Here is a 16,677-nt window from a genome sequence, read left to right on the forward strand (position 1 = left end):
AGCTGCAACCCAGATCTTCAGCTGATGGACTTTGCCTGTCCTTGTTTTCAAAACAAAACGTTAGTGTATTGTATTTTGATTCAGTGTCATGAAGTTATCTAAATGCGTAGCAATTTCGAAATGAATTAATAAATTAGCAACAACCTTTAATTATGCATATTAGATAGCATAGATTTCATCAATTCTGCTGTCATCATTTATGAAGTCGCCAGAAGCAATGGCTGGTATGGGCAGAGGCGTAATTACGTTAAGATTTAACCAAGATCAAGGTAAGGTTCTTTGTTTAGAAAATTGTATTTCCTGAATTCTGTCAATCTTTTCTTAAGCATTATATATTTTGATTTTTCAATTTTAGGTATTTGCTAATGTTTTAAACTAATTCGAACATCACATTACTTCCATTATTATTTTATTTGTAAATGCCATTGTTGAACTGTTCAACAATAATATTATTTCGTTCTGTTACTAAAAGTCTCTGAGCACGTGTTTTTGTCATAATTACTTATTATTGTTTACTTCAATAGGCTTTTCACTTTTTGTTTTTGTAATAATCCTCTTGTCATTAAAAATTTGGTTTTATTATTTTTGTTATAAATCTGGTTGGTTTTTAATAAAACTTGTTCCATACGTTTTACTCAACTCAAGTCTACAATTTTTTTAATTCACATAAAATTTATGCTAAATGCATAAATTTTGGATATTTCAGTTGAATTTTAGATTTTTTTTATTCCAGGATGCTTTACGTGTTGCATGGAAACTGGACTGAGAATCTACAACGTGGAGCCACTTGTAGAGAAAGCACACTTCGGTAATTATTAAATTTTCTATAAATGTCCTTCTATAGAATAAACAATCTTTGGTTATATAATATAGATCATTGCTACTCCACGGTTCTCATCTTTAATAAATTCCTTCAAATCTATACTATTGTATTTCACGAATGTAACACAATTAATACAAATTACGGTATCTAGTTGTCATTCTCGTTTTTTTAATCCTGTTTGCTATAATTATTGGTACGGTAGCTGGAAGGTAATCATACTTGAGGCTGCTCTATTTAACTAGAATCCATATTAAATAGAAATGCCTAAATTTCACTTAACATAATCACTAAAATTTCTAGATCTAATTTTGTTATTTTCATCTTACACCATCATCATTGAAATTGATTTAGCTATTTTCTTCTCCTTTCACAAAAATACAATATAGCTTATATACAATATAAAATGTGAAGAAGGCTCCTCATATGGGCAAATGCCTGTGAGTGAGGAGCGAGTTCCAAATATAATTGAATATTCTATACTTGTAAGAATAAAGACAAATCATAGAAAAGTGAAGATTTTAGCTTTTAGAATTATTGATGAATAACAAGCGACAAAATACCTATAATAAAATCTAAAGTACCTGTGTAATGAGTAGTATAATACAGTAGCTTTTCAAGTAGGTAACTTACACTTTTTAGGCTTCGACGTAGATGGATGCCAACATGCATTCATCTATTAGATTCTAAATTTTATAGAAACGATTTCAATATTGAGTATAAGTGGTTCTGACTCTCAAGTTTCATTACTCAATGTCTCAAGTAGATAATGTTCATCTACTTGTGATAGCAAGCTACTTGTGATAAATAAGTCTTGGAATTTACTACAGAATTAATAATGAAACTTCTGTCTAATTTGAAATTTCAGTCCATTTGAAAAAATATTTTAATTGCAGATTACGATCTCATGGGCAGTCTGAAGCACTGCGAAATGCTTCATCGAACAAATATCTTCGCTGTGATTGGAGGAGGCGCCAAACCTAAGTTTGCCGACAATACAGTTCTCATTTATGATGACATCGAGAAACGGTTTATACTAGAACTGATTTTCACTTCACCTGTCAAAGCTGTGCGACTTAGGAGGGATAGGTAAGGGAATATAATGCATCAAATTCATTAAAAATTAAACTCTATCAAATCATTTCATAATTAAGGGTACAACCACACTGAAAGCGGAGCGGGGCGTGGCGTCAAGGAGCGTCGTGAACAATACCATGTCAAGTAATAGCTACATGCAACAATAGCAACAAGTAAGAGCTAAAACACACTGCAAGCGTCTACTCGCGGAGCGTGGCGTGGCGTCAAACTTTAGAACAATCTGGTTTGTTTTTTGGAGCTTCAAAGTGAGAGTGTCCTAGGTACTAATGTACATACTAGTAGTCTACTCTTGTACATAATAGTGCACTTGTTCTATTACATTTTCTTCTACCAACTAGTACACTAGCATATTAAATTTAATGTTTGTTCAAATTCCCCTGTAATGTGTATTATTTGATTATTTAAAAGAGATCATTCATCTATTGCACTTTGAAATCAAAAGTAAGGCTATTCTAATCCATTTTATTCATATATCTATGAAATATATTTACCTCAGTGCTATTCATTTATTTACAATAAAAATGGCACTTATGTAATAACATTGGTAGATAAAATAATAAGGTAGTCCTTGTGATATTTTTCTTCCAAATTTATAGGTGACAAAGTCCAAGATAAGGTTAGATTTTCACATGTACAATTTTTATAGAATGTTAGTCCAGAATAAACATTAAAACTATAAATTTTGAATTTAGATGGCTTGAATTAATAAATTTATTGGAAATATTCCACTCAATTATCATTTGTGACAAATAATATTGAGTTATTTAAAAACAAAATTGGAACCATTGAAGAAACACAAACTTTAAACTTTGTAATTAATTATTAATTATAAGTCTTTCTTCAGCAGATATTGGATTCCTCCAATAATTGGAATTAAAATTATCATTATTAGCGACTTGTTTTTCCAAATCAGGCTTCACTCTCGTCAAAATATAATCAAAGGTTGAAGTTGACATTCGCATGTAGTAGGCTACTCAAAAAATCGGGACTCATGCTTTCTTAAAACATTAAACAGATGGTGATATTCACCAAATAGCTTACGTTTCAAGTTAATTTCATCAACCCACTCAGGCTTAACTGCTAATCCAATACTTTAAGTAATTGTTTCCACAAAGTGATGTCCGTGCAAACTTGACGCATTTTCTAGACGCTTGACGCTCAGACGCTTCCTGTGTGTATCATGATCTTTCTGACCACGTCACGCCACGCTCCGCTTCCAGTGTGGTTGTACCCTAAGTAATCATGGCCTGTTGGCAATATTCAAAGTTTAGTGTAGTCTCTGTTCTTATTTGCTTAAAGTGTAGAGTAGACACTATTCTCTACTCATTTCCAATCTGATTATTCCCAAATAGTTTATTATTTTGTTAGACTATGGTATTTTCTATAGAACCGATGACCCTATACCCTTCAAACGAGAACAGTGGCTGATAATATTTATTTATACATTGATAGCCTACATAGATATTAATACATTGATATTAAGCTGGATTCGCACATTTCAGTATCATTGAACGTGTCCGGTACAGTGAAAATATTTCTCCTATGAATTCTAATTAAAACTAATCCCAATGAGTCCGGCCAAGCAAGTATGAATAGTAAGATTAAAACTCATTGTATTAATATTTCTAAGGTACCAACACGTTCACTGATACTTAAATGTGAGAGTCCAGTTCCAATCTATCCATATATACATCTAGATAGATAGATAGATTAAGCATCCACTGACCACCTAAACAGGGTGATAAGGACCTTGTCAAAAAAATGTGAATGATTTAAAGACATTATACGACATAGGACTAGATAGAAAATAGTTTGATCATTTGTGTAGAATTGTGATCTATCCACCTAGTTAATATCGTCCTACCTAATTTATAAGATTAATTACTGTTTTTGTAGGTTAATCTTGGCCACCATAACATTTATAATTCACAACATTCTCAACTTATTTAATTTTTTTCATAATTTTGTTGTATTGTGAGGTTCACGTTATAATGGCAGTGTTTGATTAGCAATGGTATTGCTACTCTTGTCTATCATTCAACAAAGCGGATAGCGCTATCTCTCTCTTGCTTTGCTCTGTTGCCAGATTGTTTTTTAACAATGTAGAAATATAATTAATTAACAAAATAATTAATCTTGATTATGAGAATTCATTATGAAATCATTGAAAAATATAATTTCTTGATAAAATATTATTGATTATTTTAAACGAGAATGAACAGTTAATATTACATCAATAAACCGGTCAGTTAATCTGTTAATCAGTTAATCAGTTACCCTCCATAGAGGGCATTGACAAGATAGAGGATCGGCAACGTTGTTCTCCTATCTTTTTCCACTGCCATTATAACGCGCAACTCACTATAGTTGATATCGTTCTACCTAATTTCTACCTGAGATAATCACAGTTTTTGTAGGATTATCTTGGCCCCCATAACAACATTCATAATTCACAACATTCTCAACTTATTTAATTTTTTTTAAATTATAATTTTGTTGTAGGATAATAGTGGCTATCATAAACCAAGGCAAAGTACTCCACTGTGAACATCGAAGTGTGGAATTGACAACTTTCTCACTTTTACCAATTTCTTTTACCACTATTTTATAGTGGTTTTGACAAAATGAACGTCTTATTCTTTCAATTGTGGAGAAATACCAACATATCTCTTCTCATACAAACAAATTAATCTAATTTATCAGTTTAATTAGGCTATTCTTTTATAGGATTGTCGATTTTTGAATTTGTGTATAATAAAATCTATAGATAAATTATTAAATGATGTTAACCACTATTGCATTTATTATTCACAACATTCTCCAACATTCTTCCATTTCCTGATTTCTAATTTATCAATTTAATTTTGTTGTTGGATAATAGTGGCTACCATGAACCAAGTAAACGTACTCAACAATACTAAACACTTGAATGTGAAATTGACAATTTTCCCAACTTTTTTATTTCTAATTTATTTTTCTTAATTATTTCATAGGATAGTAGAATTTTGATTTTGTATCATAAAACGTATTATGAATAATCGTGGCCTCCATGAAATTCATAATTCATAACATTCTCAATTTGCCGATTTCTAATTGAACAATTAATCAATTTTGTTTTAGGATAATAGTGGCTACGATGAACCAAGTGAATGTGTTCTCGTTTCCGGCGCCGGCGCAGTTGTTGCTGACTCTGCAGACTCGCTTGAACCCGCTGGGTCTGTGTGAGGTGACACCCATCATGACAGCTGAGCGTCACCTGCTCGCCTTCCCCGGTCATAAGCTCGGTAGTGTGCAGTTGGTGGTGAGTTGTCAAGTAATAAATATAATACAATCAAGTAATTTTTCCGAGCCTATGATTGGATCGTTATTGTAATTGATTCATTCAATAAGTACATCATCAAATGATATGGTTATATTATATATGATTAATTATATTACATTAAGTATATGATTTTTTATTTTGATTTGTCTATCTGTACTGTACTGGTCTGGATTATATTATAAAGAGCTGTATTAATTCTAAAATCATGTTAAAATATAGGTAAGAAATGTTTGGAACTCGTGGCTAGAGCACAAGATTCCTTTTTCTAGTCACGCCAATTATTCAACTACAAATTATTTATTCATTTTCATGTAAAACTGTTATTAATTGGTGAATAAATTTGATTTGATAGGGAGAGAAAAAATATGTTTACCTTGTGCTATTTCTCTCCCAAATTAAGATAAGGTTACACATAGTCCGAAATAGGTTAAGTCTTGTATAATGAATGTATAACGTCATCGGACAAGTTCACTGACACTAATTTGTTGGAATCTGTCATTACATGGTACTTGATGTTTAAAATCGAGGCCGAGACTTGAATTTCATGTGAGCCGCGTAACATGCAAGGAATGATATGTTTTCTGTGCAGTGTGGCGAAAATGAGTTATTTATTTATTACAGAACAAAGAAGACTACAGGCATTAAGTCCAAAACAGTCTTCACTACAATTTACAATCGTATTAAGCAAGTACTAAAAAAATAAGTGATACAGTATATGCAATTTACAAATACATAAGGAAATTAATAAGTATGAGGAAAGCATAAGTAATTGAAAGTAATCTAAGTATAAGTAATAAATACAGAATGAATATAATCCTATTATATAAAGGTGCGTACAGATGTACGCGCCGCGAACATGAGCAATTCACTTTTAATCAGCTGATGCCAAGCTTTTTATATCTGTATCTTACCGTTTCTGTAAAAATACAGATATAGTCAGCTGATTAAAAGTGAATTGCTCATGATCGCGGCGCGTATATCTGTCCGCACCTTCAAGCGAGCAATTTCTGTATATCTGGTTATTTATGTTCAACGGATCCCGAAAACGGCTCTAACGATTTTCACGAAATTTGGAACACATAGTAGGATTATGATATAAAAATTCAATTTCACTAGGTCTCATCCTTGGGAAAACTCGCTGAACGACATTAAAAGGATAATATTCATCCTTGGCTGAAACAGCTGAAACTTTCGTCGTCTATGGATAGTAAAAAGTGAGCGAGTGATTCTGTTGAAAATCAAAATATCGCATTCCCAAAATCCATAAGCTGACTTATAGCCTGCTGTAAAATATAAACACGACCATTTTAGAGAATTGTGTTCTGTTTATCAATAAATAAAAATAACTTGCGAAGCTCGATGCCCCGATATTAAGATATAAAAAGAATACAATTGAGCATAGAAACAGGTTAAGAAGAAACATGTGCCACTGTGGAAAGAAAATTGATGAAAGCCGAGAGTAAAAAAATGTGTCAATAACCACTAATATTAAATTATAATAGTTAAGGAATTTAAGGAAGGGGTTATGAGGCTTCTTTTTATTGTTTTATTAGAAATTGTGGGTGTTTGTGTGGTGTTGTCTGGACCTTCTGAACACTGCAGCCAACACATAGCTATTTACTAGGAATTATGAGACTCCTATCTACTGTTCTGTTACAAACTCTTAATGTTTCTATGATGTTGGCAGGACTTTCTGAACACTTAAGCTGAGACTTCTTCTCATTATTCTATTACAAGACCTGGTTCTTTCTGTGGTGTTGCAAGGACCTTCTAAACACTGAAGGCGGCACAATTAATAGTGAATTATTCAACTCCTTTCTATTGTTCTATTACAAAATTCGGTTGTTTCTATAGTGTTCTCAGGACTTTTTGAACACCATTTAGAGTGAAAATAAACCGGAACAGTGAGAACATCATTCCCATATGCTCAAATTGGATTATTCACACTCGCATGGCTGTACCATAGAGAAAAGATAGCATAAGAAGATATCCCATTGTATAGGTTTTTCATGTTCCAAATTTCAAGCCGATTTTTTATTAACTCAAGCTGATTACTTTCGACTACTGTCTATTATTACTGTTTAGAGTGTAAGAACGGCACAATATGAGAGACTACCAGCGTCACATAGCTTCCTTAAAAAGAACTACGTGAACTATCGGCTTGAGTTAACAATGAACTGGTTTGGGACATAAACGCCCTATACCATGGGATATCTTCTTATGCTGTCTTTTCTCTATGGTACAGCCAAGCGAGTGTGAATAATCCAATTTGAACTTCTGGGAATGATATTCTTGTTGTTTCCGTGATGTTTTCAGGACCTTCTGAACACGGAAGCAGGCACGTCGACAGCGCCGGTGACAGTGAACACTGATGACTCCTTTTCATTATTTTTTATAAATTATTGTTGTTTTCGTGATGATTTCAGGACCTTCTGAACACGGAAGCAGGCACATCGACAGCACCGGTGACAGTGAACGCACACAACGGTGAGTTGGCTTGCATAGCGCTGAATCAGCAAGGCACGATGGTGGCGACCGCCTCCTGCAAGGGGACACTCATCCGCGTCTGGGACACCGTCCGGCGCAACCGCCTAGTCGAGCTCAGGAGGGGATCTGATCCAGCCACACTCTATTGGTCAGTTGCATTTGATTAGACTTTGCATTAGATTGGGTAATATTTTAGATTAGATTGACACACAATAAGCTTCGGTTGACGTGTGAGATCGTTTGAACCTTTGGATCCTTGAATCCGTCACTCCAAAACATAGATTAGATGGATAAAATAGATTTCAGCATTTCATAGATTTCAGGTTGAATAAAATGTTGGAATAGATTAGATTTTAGATTAGATATTTATTTAAGTAGACATAGATCAGGCACAATTAGCTTGTGGAGGGAGCTCAGGAGGGAATCTGATCCAGCCACGCTTTATTGGTCAGTTGCATTAGGGTAACCGTCCACTGGAACCGTATTCAACCGATTAGTTCGGCCGTTGGATCGGACGAATCTGCCGGCCGTTAATTCGGCCGAATATGGTCGTCCATTGGAACCGTTTATGTCAGTCTAGTTCAGTAGTTTGCTGAACTATTGAATTTTGAATAAATATTGAATTAACTACTATAAACAATGATTATATTGAGATTTTGAAAATTGAATAAACAAGTATCCACTAAATTAGTTATTCATTACAATAATCTTACCTTCAGATCCTGTTTGTTCAGTAATCTTTGTCTACAGATTCCTTTGAACATCATGACGATGATATCTTTTGTCTCGCATATCCCACAATGGAACACGCTCTTGGACCAAACTTATCAACATTGTCCATAGTTGAAACTTTATAAAACAGAACAAGTTCAAAAAACAAAAACAGACAATTGTTTCACAAAAACAAAACTGTGAAACAATTTTGAGGTTAGGATGATGTTGTCTCAGCTCGACTTCGGCCGGATACAGCTGGAAAATCCCATTCAATTCGGATCGAAAACTTGATCGGCCGTTCACGGACGTATGAACCTGTTGCAATGGACGAGCTTGATGGACGATCTATAGCTTTCTTTGTTGGGGTATCGTTCGGACGAGTTTGGTAGTTTTCGGACGAAATCGGTTCCAGTGAAAAGCCCACCATAGATTAGATCCTTATATCAGGTGCAATCACCTCATAGTGTTTAGGAGAGGCTCTGTTCCGGCTGCTATATTGGATGCTACTGCGTCAGTTTAGATATTTTATTATCTGGGGAATAGGAAATGTATGTATGTAGGTTTTATAATAGGGAATGCGGTATGTTAGGAAGCGGTTGTCTCTGTGGTCGTGCTGATGAGGTATCAATTAGATAAGTTGGGATTCACGAGCCTGCTACCTTTTTGGGAGGATAACCACTTCCAGTAGATCCGTCTTCTTTAAATACCATTTATGGGTAACTAAAAAACATTCTCCCGGTGGTTCCGAACATACCTATCTGAAGCTGTAGGTCCATTCATCTCTCAACAGGCGCTGATCCAGGGGGTCCTGGAGAATCTTATCTGGGGGTATTTCACCCTCATGAATCATTCATCTTCTTTTTCTAAGTGGCGTTTGAAAAAAATGTTGAGGGTTTGTTAAAGATTAAGCTAAGGATCCAGCTGATGCTTGTTTGTAGAAGTTGATGCAGAAACATTTCAAAAATCCTGTGTCTTAATTATCCAATCATATTTTTTATTGAAGTTCCTGGCTCATGAGTAGTTACTGCTGTAGTTGTAGAAATAAGTATCATATTGAATGAAAAAGACTAAGAAATCTGTGTTAGAAAGACTAAGTATCAATAAATCTGTGGTTTTTGACAATTTCTTAGTCTTTTTCATTCAATATGAATACCACAATATCAACTTCTCAACTACACAAAAAGTGGAAGTATCATGAACTTGACATTTGAATGAACAGATCCAAAATTCTATTAATATTGAAAAATAAAGCTCTCAAATGCTGTTTTCGATTAAAAATAACTTCAATGATTCTCCGGGTGGTCGATGTTGAACGGGGAGTGTCCCCCGGACGACCACCCCAGTCGATCCCCCCCTTAGGTCAGAGTTGGATCCGCGCCTGTCTCTCATCATCATCATCATCATCCGTCTCATTACATATGCACCAGCCTGAATCAATGTGGGGATCAACCTCATAAAAAATGAAACAATACAATACACACATTCTAAAATATTCCAATTAAAATGAAATGATAAAATTCGTATCTTTTAAATTCCACTGCTATTTCAAGCAGAATTTATCCGCAGTTGATGCCACGAAACTGAGAGTTTTCGAAAGGAAGATTATTAGGCGCATATATGGAGGCATCAATGACAATGGAGTCTGGAGAAGACGGTCAAATGATGAAATAAATGAAATTCTAAAGGGTGAAGATGTGGTACGATTCATCAAATCACAAAGATTGCGCTGGGCTGGTCATGTTGAGAGAATGGCGGACCAACGAATGTCAAAAACAATTTATAAGGTCCGGATGGAGGGTAGAAGACGACAAGGGAGGCCACGCAATCGATGGAGTGATGAAGTGGAGGATGATCATGTCATGGAGACAAAAGGCGTGTGACCGTGATGTGTGGAGGGCTCTAGTGCGAGAGGCTAAAGCTAACATCGAGCTGTAATGCCAGAAGAAGAAGAAGAAGAAGAAGAAGCTATGTCAAGCCCATACAGTAGATAGTTCTTTTCGAGAAGCTATGTGCTAGTAGTCACTCATACTGTGCCGTTCATACACTTTAATTAAATCTTTATATCAACTTCTTTAAACTTTATATCAACTTCTCAACTACACAAAAAGCCATTCGTACACTCTCACTCGACCAACACCGTAAAAATCGACAATAGTCGAAAGTAATAGACAATAGTCGGTTTGACATAACAGTAAAATTTGGAACATGAACGACCTATGCCATGGATTGTATGGGTCTTATGCTATATTTTTTCTATGATGAAATACGATGTCGAAATCAGTAATTCCAAAGAGATCAGTGTTGAAATAGTTATTTGTATATCTAGAGTGAAAAGTACTGTTTTTCTCCCTGAGGGAAAAGTTTGAATATGTTACAACCTAACCTAAAAATTAAACAGGGCTGACTGGACTACAACTATGATGAAGTTCCCGTTTCAAATTTGATTAGTTAATGAGGAATATTCGTTGGCTGGTATTTTTAATGACATGGAATATAAATTATACATTTTTATGGTATACTGATATGAAGTTTGTAATAATTTTAGCATGAAACATATATATTTTTCATATATTGATCAAATGGCTGGTTGAGGTATTGAATTTAGTTGGTTTAATGACTATATGCTTCCTCATCTGAGCTTAGACCTTCTAACCTATTTCAAATGTAAGTTTTTATAATAGAGATGCTTCCCATGTTATTTAAATGGAGTTACTTTTACGCTCTAGGGAGTTTTATGTTTTTTCCTCCCGAGAGCGAGAAAGTGACACTTCAGTATTATGTTTCAAGGAGTAAAGTAGGCTCTTTAGACAGTAGGTGGAGGAAATAGTATATTTCGCACCTAGGGCCGAAAATGAGACTTTTCCGGCTTGAAATCGGTTTTCAAGTCCGAGGCCGTAGGCCGAGGACTAAAAAAGATTGAGAGCCGGAAAAACATTTTTGCCCGTGGTGCGAACGCTATTTTTCGCCACACAGAAAAATAAACAATATATAATATGAGAATAATTGTTTAGTAAGCACTTCCGAAAGCAGAAGTGGAAGCTCATAGCTCTAGCAAATCTGAATATCAGGAAATTGTCCAAGTATTTTTATTTTTTATTCTGATTTGTCTAAAAAACCTGAAAGATTATGTTCAATTATGTGGGAGGTTGAGTTTATACTTTTTTATTCTTTCAAATGACAATTAGATGATATTATTATAAATGTTTTAATTATTGAATAATAAACACAAATAATGAAAAGTTTCTGATCAGCTGTTTTAGCACACTTGAAATTTGGCCAATCTGAATGTCAACGGAAGTTTAGGTTAGAAGTTCTATCCTACTCTGAAAATCGAATTTGAATAGTTTGTAATATATATCTCATCTGTATTTCATTCATCCAAATAAAATGATAGTATATTATTGCATAATACTTTATTCAATTCTAGAAGCATAAACTGATTCCGTTTATCCACCATGTTTCGTGATAAACGCAGTACTAGGAGGTTTGTGGTTAGATTCTATTATACTCTGAAAATTGAATTTGTATAGTTTATAATATCTCATTTGTATTTCATTCATCCAAATGAAATGATAGTATCTCATTGCAAAATACTTTATTCAATTCTAGAAGCATAAACTGATTCCGTTTATCCACCATGTTTCGTCATAAACTCAGTTTATTAACCGATTCCGTTTCATAAACTATTTTGTAAACAAGTTCACATCAAATCAGAATCAGCTGACTTCAAGGTCAGCCCTAGGGCCGTAAAAATTTTACCGACCTGGTCAGAAAACAATCACTTTCGGCCTCCATATGACGCACGAAAACCAGCTCATTACATCCAAGTGGGGCGAAAAATATTATATCTGATATCTACAGATGGAAATTACTGAGAAATTGCATTTATTCAAATGCGAATGAATTAATTCGTGAATTAACACCCTTCGGTGTGATTGACAGCATTTAATTAGAAATTTCATTTAATAATAATATATTATTTTTATAAAAATATTGATTGTGAACCTGTTGTCGTTTGCAGTATAAACTTCAGCCAGGACTCGGACTACATGTGTTGTTCGAGCGACAAGGGCACAGTGCACATATTCGCGCTGAAGGAGACCCGACTCAACAAGCGGTCGTCGTTCAGCAAGATGGGATTCCTGGGCAACTATGTGGAGTCGCAGTGGGCCCTCGCCAACTTCACTGTGCCGCCCGAGTGTGCCTGTGTCTGCGGCTTTGGCTCGTCCAAGTCGGTCATTGGTGAGTGCAGGTCAAATTAAGTTACAGTCCGGGTGCCGTAGCTTTGCCTATCGGTGGAGGGCCTCTAGACTACAATAATACCCGTTCAAGAACAAAGAACATTTTTGAAAATGTATCTTTCTATAAGAGTGTCTACCGTCATTTAGGTTCCTTGCTAAAAATGTTCAACGTCAATGACGATTTCCATGTAATTTCGATAAAATAATGGAAAATTATTTTCCATTACTAGAAACAAAAACAGAATCTGCATTTGCCGACCAACTAATACAAGAAAATCACAAGCACACAAACATGAATACCGTCCTACAAATCATACACATAAATTAAAATCAAATCTTTATTTATCCAAAAATCATAATTACAATGACAAAAATGTTTATAAAATAAAAAGTAAAATACAATATAAAATGAAAGAGTAATAAATACCTTTAAATTAATAGGATTATATATTGTATATTTAAAACGGGAGGTCCCTGCAAGGTTCGAAAGAACCTGAGTGCAGAGGCCGAGTGTTCAATGATTAACAAACAGAACAAAAAAAATAATGGGATCAAATGTAACTTGGTTTTGCTATCTAACATTTATTATTGAGAAAATCGGGAAGAGAAACAGGGAGTAAGGAAGGGAAGATAAAGTAGCATAGGAGAGGCATAAGGTAAAGAATAGTTTAAAATTACATAAGAAACATGAGAAGTCTTTATACTAAGCTATGATGAAATTTCTCTGAATAAAAGCTACTTATACCAATGAGGAAGCTATGAGGAAATTTCTCTAAATAAAAGCTTCTCATACCAAAATTACATTGTTCAAGACTATCCATGTATTGATTTCAATTATTAGTTCTCTGTTCAATTTACTGTGCATGTGCATATGTGAATATGCGTGTGCATGATATCATGCATGTTGTACCGTTAGTGGCCGTCTTAGATAGATTTTATTATATAAGTACAATACAATAAACAGAGTGGATGAAAAGTCCACCTTTGCTTGAGAATTCTACTCAAATTCAAAATACGTCTTCAAAACTTTTGTCTCCGCCACCTTGAAACCGTCATTTTGAATTCTTTCATTTTTTAAATGGGGAGGTATAAAAGGATGTTGGTGTGAATTCAATACGAAATTTCATTTATTATTTGTTTATTTACAATGCAAATGACACTAATGTAATAACATTGAAAGATAAAATAATAAGGTAGTCCTTGTGCTATTTTTCTTCCAAATTTATAGGTGAAAAAGTCCGAAATAAGGTTAGAATTTCACGTGTACAATTTTTATAAAATTTCAGTCCAAAACAAAAATTTGAATGAAAACCCGCTTGTTGATATGTTCACATTTGAAAATACCAACAAATTAAGAAATAATAAAATGAATGAATACATTAAAAGTCTGTCAAATTTGGTCCGTTTTGTCAAATTTTAAAAGTCAACATATTTTATTGCAGCAGCTAATTGAGATCATTAATTGCATTACAAATTTCAATTATTTACTATTACTAGTATTCAATATGTGAGGAAATATTACAAATCTGTTCAAAGTGTTTACCAAAATTTGAATAATAAGGTCAGATTTTTAGTATAGGGCTGGCTACTTTCTATTTCATTTTGGCTTGTTCTATTAGTATATTTAAATTCTAATATATTGGGAACAGCTAGAATTTTACACCTGTGTGAAGTTGAATTTTGAAGAGACTTGAGATATTGTAAAAAATCCACTTTATTTTAGTAACTTACAACTGATGACGTGTGAGCACACACGAAATAATAATTTTTATTAAAATAAATTGGATTCTTGACAATATCTCAAGTTTCTTCAATGATTTATTTATTTATTCATTAGAGCAAACAATACAATAGTCGGAAAAGAAAAAACAGGCTATTGCTCAAAACATCTTCAATTTCCTAATTTTGTCAATTGTCTAAATAGGTTATGTCCAATTAATTCTGTAATTATGGAAAAGTTCTACAACATCAATATTCTCTCTAGAAACTTTATGAGTTGAATTTTGTTTTATCAATAGTAAAAATGATTGATTCTTCTCTCGTGTCTAACCTATTTCATTCAACTTTTCATTATTATGAAATAATGTTTACTCTGTTTTTACAGCAATCTGTTTAGACGGTACATTTCACAAGTACGTGTTCACGGCAGACGGCAACTGCAATCGAGAATCGTTCGATGTTTTCCTAAACGTTTGTGACGACGAGGATTATTGAAAAACGACGATATGTGTTCACATTTTGTAAGCTAGCTTAGAATGAAATCGTTTAATATACCGTTTATATCGTTGAGCCAAACTCATATCTAAATTCTATTATTCTTAGCTTTTTCTAGCGAATTGGAGGTTGTTTGAAAATAGTATTATTTCGAGAACAGATTTTTGGCAAAAGTTTGTACTAAATTCACTTTTATGTTGTGAGATTTCAATTTTTCTGAAGGATTCCTACTAAATTCAAAATTTTTGTGATTCAGAAACAATATTTTCTTAGAAACAATTAATTTTCTGTTGTGAGATTCACTTTAAAATGTCAGCATTTGTTGAATGGGAAGCATCGATATTATTTTTGAAGAATTCTGACAGTTTGACATGAATTTCATGATAAAAAATTTCTATCAAAATCATATTGTGTCGTAGTTTTGCATTTTTTCTTCAAAAAATACTGTTTCAAAATGTCTCATTTTCTCTAAATTAATATTACTGATTTACTGTATTATGCTTGATATATTTCTAAAATACAGTATACATTTCTGATATAGTATAACAGCTTTTAGATGTGAGCGCACTCTAATTATGCATTATTTTTTACTAGAGTAAATGAATCTGTGGGAAAATGTACATCAAATCACGTGTTATAGTTTCCAGTTAATTCCCTTTTTGTAAAAAATTCTGGTCGAAAAATTCTTCATGGCTCGATTTTTTCTAAAATAAAAGCTGTGTATTATGCTTGATATGTATTTCTAAAATACAGTATACATTTCTGATATAGTATAACAGCTTTTAGATGTGAGCGCACTCTAATTATGCATTATTTTTTACTAGAGTATCATCTTAACTAACATTACATTTCAGGTTGATTAAAAGAGACATGATTCTCTCTCAATCTTCTCAGATTCTCAATTATTGGATATTAAAAATACAAATAATTAGTTAGTAAAAATGTGAGTGTAGCCTTATTTTCTAAAATTTCGTAAATATAGTGATATTTAACATATTTTCAATAAAGCAGTGTCTAATATATTAACAGTCGTGTCATTAGTGTCTATAAAAAATTTAAATTCATTAACGAATTAATGATGTGTGAGTATCATAAAAAAAGAAAAAGTTGTGAAGAAATGCATACGATCTCATCAAATATGAGCTACTTACTTGTATCTTGTTATTGAGAACAATTTACTAGTATAATAGTAATTTTCAAATAAACTTGTATTTTTCTTTTTAATAGTAACATAGAGAAACAATAGCATAAGTAGATATCCCATGGTATAGGGCGTTTATGTCGCAACTTTTACTGTTATCTCAAGCCGATAGTCCACGTATTTCTTTTCCGTGAAGCTTTATGACGCTGGTAGTCTCTCATATTGTGCCGTTCATACACTCTCACCCGGCCAAAACAGTAAAAATCGACAGTAATCGGCTTGAGCTAACAGTAAAAGTTGCGACATAAACGCCCTATACCATGGGATATCTGCTTACTCTATTGTTTCTTTATGATAGTAATTACTCAAATTCAATGTGCATTAATAGAAATACTGTACATTGTTATTTAGATACATGCTATCTATACAATAATTACATTGCAGTCCACCTTAGAAAATACTCTTTTAATAATATTATAGAATATTATTATAAAAATAGTAACTTCATGATATTTTGTGTAGTAGTGAAGGTGATGTTGTGCTAGATATCAATACTAAATGTAATGAATTGAAATTTCACAAACACATATTTATTGGAAAAATAGAAACTAGTTTTAGTTGTTACGAAAAATTTCAGAAA

The 16,677-nt window shown here is 33.3% G+C and overlaps 1 protein-coding gene across 1 annotated transcript; it reads left to right on the forward strand.

Moving 5' to 3' along the window:
* The first annotated feature begins 26 nt into the window (after window positions 1-26).
* On the forward strand, window positions 27-15,125 carry LOC111044415 (WD repeat domain phosphoinositide-interacting protein 4). Its single transcript, XM_022329566.2, has 7 exons — window positions 27-269; window positions 734-808; window positions 1,717-1,909; window positions 5,039-5,219; window positions 7,667-7,875; window positions 12,463-12,683; window positions 14,787-15,125. The coding sequence occupies exons 1-7, from the start codon at window positions 200-202 to the stop codon at window positions 14,894-14,896; spliced, it is 1,059 nt and encodes a 352-aa protein (XP_022185258.1). The 5' UTR covers window positions 27-199; the 3' UTR covers window positions 14,897-15,125.
* The last annotated feature ends 1,552 nt before the right edge of the window (window positions 15,126-16,677 follow it).

The sequence above is a fragment of the Nilaparvata lugens genome, chromosome 12 (assembly GCF_014356525.2).
Source record: "Nilaparvata lugens isolate BPH chromosome 12, ASM1435652v1, whole genome shotgun sequence".
Classification (NCBI taxonomy): Eukaryota; Metazoa; Arthropoda; class Insecta; order Hemiptera; family Delphacidae; genus Nilaparvata; species Nilaparvata lugens.

Coding starts and splice junctions, on each gene's coding strand:
- LOC111044415 (XM_022329566.2), top strand. CDS start 200: ATGAAGTCGCCAGAAGCAATGGCTGGTATGGGCAGAGGCGTAATTACG. Junction 809..1,716: donor TGTAGAGAAAGCACACTTCG/GTAATTATTAAA, acceptor TTTTAATTGCAG/ATTACGATCTCATGGGCAGT. Junction 12,684..14,786: donor CTCGTCCAAGTCGGTCATTG/GTGAGTGCAGGT, acceptor CTGTTTTTACAG/CAATCTGTTTAGACGGTACA.